Raw genomic sequence first — 7,469 nt, 5'->3', positions numbered from 1 at the left:
CTCGGTGCCGCCCCTGGGAGCCGGGGCTCGGCCTGCGGCAGCGGCCAGGTAAGTCCGGGCGGGCCTGGGAAGGCGCTTCTTTCCCCTCGTGTCGCCACACGTGGCGGGTCCCGCCCTCCTCGGCCGCCCGCAGCCGGGGCCTTGCTGCGGCGCTGGATCCCCGGGCCGGCCGGGGCCGGGGGTCTGCCTGTTGCCGGGGGTCTGCCTGTTGCTCCGGCGTTGCCAGCGGCGTGGTTGCCGCGCGTCAGGCCGTGTGGGGGCGGCTTGGATGGGCCCTGGCTCAGGCAGGGGTTGGGGGAGGCGAGTTGGGCCCTGACGGAGGGCCGCTCCGGTTCTTTTCTTGTGCTCTGCTTTCTGCTCCCCGGCCTCTGCTGCCCTCGCCCCGGGGCCGCGCTGGGAGGCAGTCCCTGCTGCTGCTGGCACGGGCACTGCTGCAGCAGCAGGTCGGCCTCCCCCAGGCCAGGTGACATGCCAGGCTGGCCCTGCGGTTCCTGCGCAGCAGGGGGGCCAAGTTCTGTAATGCCCTTAACGTGAGGTGGCCTCATTTCAGCAGGGGAGAGTGGTCTGTTCGCATGTCGACTGCAGGGCGTGAAAGATCCCAGAGAGCTGGGGACTGGTTGTGCTGTTGTGCCATTTCCATTCTGATGAAGGCAGGTTGCAAAAGAGCTGCAGAGGAGCCCAGCAGAAAGCTGGGAGAGGCACTTTCTGAGCACGGCACTGAACACAAGGCTATGAATGAGTTCTTGTTCTTGTGCCCTAGTAGGGGGCAAGTCACAAGCTGCCTGTGCCTCAGTTTCCCCAGCTGTAAAATGACAATTACCTTTCCCTTTTGGCTGCTTACTGCACTGTGCAGAGCAGGCAAACAAGAGATAGCTACAAGTTTTAGCAGACCTAGCAGTGCTTTGAATACTGGGAACACTCATAGGAAGAACACTCATAGGTTTCCAGCCCCTGCCTGCTCTGTGGAAAAAGTTTTGTGTCCGCGAATTAGTTTTTACAAGTGTCTGAACTTTTACTAGGAATTGTAGTTGGGAGGATGAGTGTCTGCTTCCCTTAGCTGAATTAAAGGCATGATTTTATGACTGAGGTAGAAACCAGGGCTTCTGGGTTTTACGACTAGCTCTGCCACTGATCCTGTAGTCAGTCTTATACCCAGATACTTCTGCGCTTCATTTTCCCCACCAGTGAAACAGGACTATTCTGGGCTGACCAGATGTGCTGAGAATCTGAAAGCCCTCTACATGTACTACAACGAAGCTAGGGGAAGGGCAGCCTAGTGGTAGTAGTAGCAGTAATAGATACAATTATTAGGATTAAGGAACTTGAAACGGATCAAGCCTAACTCTAGTCACTCCAACCCTCCCCCTCTCAACCCTGGTTTCCTTCCTGCTCCCCCCACCATCTCCCCCCCCCAAGTACAGCAGAGACAGTGGATGGGAATGCTAGGAGAGTTGTGTGTACTGACAGATGCCCCTTAGGGGTGCAGCAGGCAAAGACTCGTTCTGAAGCTGAACCCAATTTCCAACTCTGTTCAGCCTAACACAGCCTGTGTTGCATTGGCAGTTTGGCTGGGCTGGAGCTGGGAGTTATGTCTCTTGAGGTCTCTAAGGTGTTCTGGGCCCTGCTCCCCCATTCAGTCAGGACTGGGAAGCAGCTAAGCACTGTCTCTGTGTTGGGATGTGGAGGAGTGTTGTAAAGGGCTAATCCTTGGCCTTTTTATTTGCCCCTGCACTGGCGTGCATGCAGGATGCCACGTTTTTGCCATGCCGGGGCTGTGCTGCTCGTCCTGCTGGCTATGGCCGTGGTTATGGCAGCAGAGCAGGGAGGGGAAAAGAGCTGTGATCTGGTTGGGGACAAGGACAAAGAATCAAAGACGGAGAAGGAACTGCTGAAGAAGTTGGGGCCCCTGATGGGCGCAAGGTAGGGTGCAGGTACCTGCTGGCTTGCTGTAGGGCCTGGGTGTGGGTCTTGTCCAATCCAGTTTCAGCTCTAGAGCTGCTGACTGGCTTGCAGGGGATGGCAGAGTGGAGTTCTCTAGGGTACTAGCTTCACTTGGCCCCTGACACCTTGGGTGAAATGAGCCTGGAGGATCCCAGCCTGTTAATTGGTAGGAAGCAGCCCCTAGCACAGAACCACTGGCATAGCTGTACTCGCAAGCACACTCCTGGGCAGTTTTGGCCATCCCTCTGAGGGCCTGAATGGGTTGCAGTGACAAGACACTGCCTTTCTCCATGTCCAGAGAGGTGTGTCCAGGCAGGAGCTTGTGTCCATGCCCTCCCTGTGGTGCCAATGGGGTTTCCCCTCTCAATGATCCTGTTGACGGAGGGGTGGGGAGTGAGGTGTCCTCTCTGAGGGGGGTAGGCCCACACCTCTGACTCATGTAGGGTCTGACTGGCCCTGAGGGAGAGGCTCTAATGTGGAGGAGTGCTTGGGAACATGGGACCCAGGGTGGGATTAAATAGAGTCTCTGGCACCTGCCCCCACTGCAGGTTTCACACGGATGTGGTTTCGGGTACAGAGAACTACACCTACGAATTCCGGGTGTGCAGGGAGGTCAGCAGCGCTCTGGCCGAATCGGGCGTTGTGCAGACCAATGGGAAGACCCAAAAGAAGACGGTGATCGGGAGAATCAACGAGACCCAAATAATCAACGGCAGTAAGAATCCCCTTGAGCTCCCACTCTGCCCTGAGCCTGACTCTGCTAAAGCCCCTTGCCCCAGCCTGCAGCTTGACCATTCTTTTTCTTCATAGGTGACTGGATCTTGCTGATTTACAAGGGAGGTGACTCCTATGGTTCTCACTGTCTCTATGAGAAGAGAAAGGCCTTGATAATGATCTCATGCAACCGGAAGGCCCGGAATGTGAGTGGCCTTTGGGGGCTGGGGAATGGCTGCTGCGTGTGGGAAATGGAGGGAGCACTGGGGATGGGCTCTTTGGTCCTCACCACTGAGCAATGGGTCTGTGCACCAGTAGAGGGTGTGTTACCTTTTGATTGGCTTAGCAGGCAGCCAGCTACATTGGGGTTTTAGTATGAAGGGCTGAGACTGGGGTCAGTTGTGGCCTGAGCCCTTGGGGAGGTGGGAATAGGTTCTCTGTGCCTCTCTGCTGGATGGGTGGGACCATTGGGAAGGGGTCAGGGGTGTATTTCTCTAGACTGGTCTCCTTCTCTACCACGTGCAGGACAGCTTCGTTATGGCATGGGAGGAGCGGGACAAGGAGCAGGAATGTTTCTACCTCTTTGAGATGGACAGCAGTGTGGCCTGCCCACCTGAGGACTCTCGCCTCAGCATTGGCTCTATTCTGCTCATTATGTGAGTTGCTGCTGGGGCTTTCGTTTGGAGGGAACTAGTTCCAAGCCTCTGGTGTTGATTGGGAACATCACAAATGCCCTATCAGAACAGACCATTGGCCCATCACTGCTGCCTATCTATAAGGCCTTTCACCTGTGGTTCTGCAAGACCTTTATCAGTAGGGTGACCATAGTAACCATAATTTGAAGGAAATCTGGGACTAGGAGGGATGAAGGTGGACACTATGGGACAGGGCAGTGTGTGTACCCCCTTCTGCGGCTCTCAAGAGTGAGGCTGGGGCAGATGAACCAGCCCCCACTCCAACCCTGCAGCTTCCAGGGCAGATGGACCTCCCTCCCATGCCCTGCTCTACTGGGAAATGCACTCCACTTACAGCCCATCAGAATGCAGACCAGGGAGCAGCCCATTGATTGGGCTCTCTGGAGGAAGTTGAAGCAAAAGTCCCAGATTGCCCAGCTTCTTAGTCAGGAGTCAGGCATGTGCAGGTGGGTTCCCACCAGTCCAAAATTTCTGCTTCAGTTTTCTCCAATGGCTGGGACACTGAGACTGTTTCTGAAATCTGGGACAGCTCTGGCCAATCCAGAACATATGGTCATTTCATTTATAGATGTTACATGGTAGAACCTGCTTGCCACCCTGCAAGAAAGGGTAGCTGGGGCAGATCAGTTGCCTGGAATGTTTTATGCCCCTGTCCCCTGTATAGGGCTCTTTCTTCTGACTGGGGCTGAGCTGTTGGCTGTAAGGCTTAACACAAGACTGCTAGGCCAGGTTCCCATTGGTTTCCCTTCACATTTTTATCTTCAATGCTCCTCCCCAGGCTTGCATCAGTGATCGCAGTCTACATTGTGGGGGGATTCCTCTACCAGCGTCTGGTGGTGGGAGCAAAGGGCATGGAGCAGTTCCCTCACTTTGCCTTCTGGCAGGATCTGGGAAACCTGGTGGCGGTGAGTGAAAGTTATCACAGATGCTCAGTCCAGCCCAACTGTAAGCAGGGAAGAAGGGGAAGCCCCTGGGGACTTGAGACACATTAGGTCTCACAAGTTTGAGGCTCAAGATGACTCTTGTGGGGTAAGATTCCTCCCAAGGTGGACTCTTGTGTGGTTGGGAGTAGGTGATGAGTTTTGGGGAACACTTTCCTCAGTCCAGGTTTCCTCTTCAGTGTTGGTGTCTAGCAACTGACTTGCACACTAGAAGCTTTGCTAATGATCCTTTGGCAGCATTTGGTAACCTGCAGCCTGCAGTTATAGGATCTGGCCTGGGAAGTGGGGAGAGAAGTAGCAGTGGATGTTTCCTAGTGCTGGCCCACCTTGAACCAGATCCAGGTCATTCCAGCCCACAGCTGCAGAAATGGGTCATCTGAGGGCCTATGGCATTTCTCACAGGGAGAGATGTGAAGCATAGAACCATAGCTGCTCCAATGTAGAGAATTCCTCCTGGCTGCCTCAAACTTATCTGGCAGCTGCCTTAGCTGTAGCATTCATCATCTGCTTCCTATCTTAATGCAGCATTGTTGCATGCACTTAAGGAACCACAGTGTTCCACCCCCAAGCCAGCTGGGCTGAAAGATCCCCCTGTGCACCCATGTGTGCATGTATCTACACGTACATCAATGTATTCTTCCTAATGTGCATTAAAATTTAGTATCTCCAATGAGGAACTAAATTAATGTGTTAGGCTGCACTAATGCACAGTAGCGCAAGTGCATGCTTTTCAGGTGATGCTTAATGTGCAGTAGCTATTCTACTCTGTGCTAGCATATTAGCGTTTTTTTTATGCACTGCTTTAATGTCCAGTAGAACTACACTACTGCACATGTGTAGATGGGCCCAGAGTTGAGAGTTCTGGAGCTTTCCAGTTGCTCAGGGGCTTCAAAGCTGGGCACAGCCCATAAGGAGAAGCAGGGAACAGGCTGGCTTGTTCAGTCCCACAAAATGGATGTGCTATCTGACCTCCATGCAATAACCTATCTTCACAGGATGGCTGTGACTTCGTCTGTCGCTCCAAGCCTCGAAATGCCCCAGCTGCGTACCGCGGTGTGGGGGATGACCAACTGGGTGAGGAGTCTGAAGAGCGGGATGACCACTTGCTACCAATGTGACCAGACTTGAGGCACTGAGTTCTCCCCCTTCCTTGCTGCACTCGCTCTCCCAGGTGTTACTGGCCACTCCTTTTGTGCTCTTCTCTACCACAATCTGATTTTCTTTGAACTGTTTGCTTTTACCACAGCTGCTGTTTTGATTCCCCACTTTTTCACCCCAGCCCATCGCAGAACCTCTCTGTCCCTGCAGCCCTGGTACCAGGGGGCAGGCCTGAGGGGCACACTACTGCACAAGCTAACAGGGCAGGAGTAGCTGGAAGGTTCTGTACACAGCTGCCAAGGCAGGAAGGAGACCCCGCTCAGCATGGAGAGGGGGTCTCTAGTGTGTGAGGGGTTCTGAAACAACTGGGAATGGGGAGGGGAACATTTCTTCTGTACTTTTTCTATGAGGCTTACTGGATCTGTGAGACACTGGATTGTTCCCTATTTAAATGCACTTTCTGCTTTCTTTGCTTCTGTGCTGTCCCACAGACTGTTCACTGCCCACCTTCCCCCCTCTCCCCAGTGCCATCCCGGCAGGGCTGTTCTGCCCAACTCCATGAGGCTGGAGCAGGCAGCAGCCTCCCTGCAGCCTGCCTCTTCCTGGCAGCAGCCTGAATTGAACAGCGCACGCCAATTTCTTTCAGCTTCAGCAGAAGGACATCACCAAAGCTCATAGGTTTTGTTAAGGAGACTGCACCTAACAAGTCACGGGAGTCAGTATGGTTTTGTGACTTCCTATTTAAAAGGGGCAAGGGGGAAGACTCAACCTCCTCCTCCATCAGAAGGAAGCCAGGTGTACTTCTGGGCAGGAGCCTGGAAAATGACACTGACCTCAAGGGTAGTTGAGAGTCTAGATAGTGACTTGGCTTCCAGGACAAGCTTTGCCTAAGCAGAAGCGTTAAGTGGCCATGCCACTATGGAGTTCGTAAAGCTGTGATCTGGACTGGCCCTCATGGAGATCATGACAGCCTTCAGCAGGTTTGTTTGTTTTTGTTTTTTTTTTAGCTGTGGGACTCTCTGGATTTTTTTTAATAAAGGAAACATCGATGAGAACAGCATGGCATGAAATGCTGAAAACAGGGCAGCTGATTGCTGCTGCTACACAAAAAGTGGTGAGCTGGGGGTCTAGCTTAGCTACACCTCTCCCACCCCTTTGGATGCTATGTAGGACCTGCTGTCTTCCAACACAAGCTACTGGTTGCATACGCATCCCTGTTCAGCTGTGCTGGAAAGCCTCACTACCTGCTACAGGTGAGATCAGAGCTGCATGGCATTGGTGCTACCCCCATTACGAAAGCAGCAGCTACACGGGTATGACATGATGGATAGAAGAAGTCAGTGAAACTTGCAGGTACTTAGCACCTTGGTCTCTAGTGCAAGATGGTAGCCTCTACTAGTAAGCAGCCAGCCAATTCCAGTCTACCACATGACTGCTGGGCAGAGCTACTCAGTATAGAACAGAAGCAATTGACCAAAAGGAAAAATATATTTTTGTAATGTGAACAAAGGAAGATTGCAGAAGTAGGGGTGTGAGATGAGGCTCAGACTCTGGTCTCTCTGAGGGAGGAAGAGAGGCATGGGCAGAAGATTAAATGCTTTGGTGCTGGGCTTGGAGTAGGCAAAATTGTTTTTCTCTTGGGCTTCTGTTGTTATCTTTAAGTCTCATAACATGGCAAAAAATAGGAAGTCACTGAATCTGTTCTGTTACTGGTTTCCATGGTGGTATTCAAATACATTTTTGTACAAAAACTTTAAATAAAATGATGGAAATAAACCCAACCCCTCAAATTCTGCACTTGTATTATAGTAACAAGTAAGAGGGTTCTGTGGCTTGAGTCTGCCAGTTCCCTTCACCCACAGAGGAAAACCAGACCTTGTTTTAGTCATTACTTATAGAACAGTAATACTGAAAAGACTGTTAGGAATTCACATTTAGTCCAGCCCCCTGCTTAAGGCAGGATCATCCCTGCTAATTAGAACATGGCCAGGCAATTATTTGGGCCTGAGGGCTGCATAAGCTGTTGTGGTAGCTGTCACAGACCATGTCAGCACCTTCCCCCTCCTCCTTCCCTATATTG

The 7,469-nt window shown here is 52.4% G+C and overlaps 1 protein-coding gene across 1 annotated transcript; it reads left to right on the top strand.

The window, feature by feature from the left end:
• Positions 1-6: 6 nt before the first annotated feature.
• M6PR (mannose-6-phosphate receptor, cation dependent) lies at positions 7-6,974 on the top strand. Its single transcript, XM_019516071.1, has 7 exons — positions 7-48; positions 1,747-1,920; positions 2,490-2,656; positions 2,752-2,861; positions 3,181-3,311; positions 4,129-4,255; positions 5,287-6,974. Exons 2-7 carry the CDS (start codon positions 1,748-1,750, stop codon positions 5,407-5,409), a joined length of 831 nt encoding a protein of 276 aa, XP_019371616.1. The 5' UTR covers positions 7-48; position 1,747; the 3' UTR covers positions 5,410-6,974.
• Positions 6,975-7,469: the final 495 nt, after the last annotated feature.

The sequence above is a fragment of the Gavialis gangeticus genome, unplaced genomic scaffold (assembly GCF_001723915.1).
Source record: "Gavialis gangeticus isolate Ggan-Ray unplaced genomic scaffold, GavGan_comp1, whole genome shotgun sequence".
Classification (NCBI taxonomy): Eukaryota; Metazoa; Chordata; order Crocodylia; family Gavialidae; genus Gavialis; species Gavialis gangeticus.
The sequence above is the reverse complement of the archived record's forward strand: the minus strand, read 5'-3'. Positions and strand labels throughout refer to the sequence as shown.

Bases quoted from the DNA above. Each gene is read 5' to 3' on its own strand.
- M6PR (XM_019516071.1), top strand. From the start codon at position 1,748: ATGCCACGTTTTTGCCATGCCGGGGCTGTGCTGCTCGTCCTGCTGGCT. The intron at 1,921-2,489 runs GTAGGGTGCAGG...CCCCCACTGCAG, and splicing joins GGGCCCCTGATGGGCGCAAG to GTTTCACACGGATGTGGTTT. The intron at 3,312-4,128 runs GTGAGTTGCTGC...GCTCCTCCCCAG, and splicing joins GGCTCTATTCTGCTCATTAT to GCTTGCATCAGTGATCGCAG.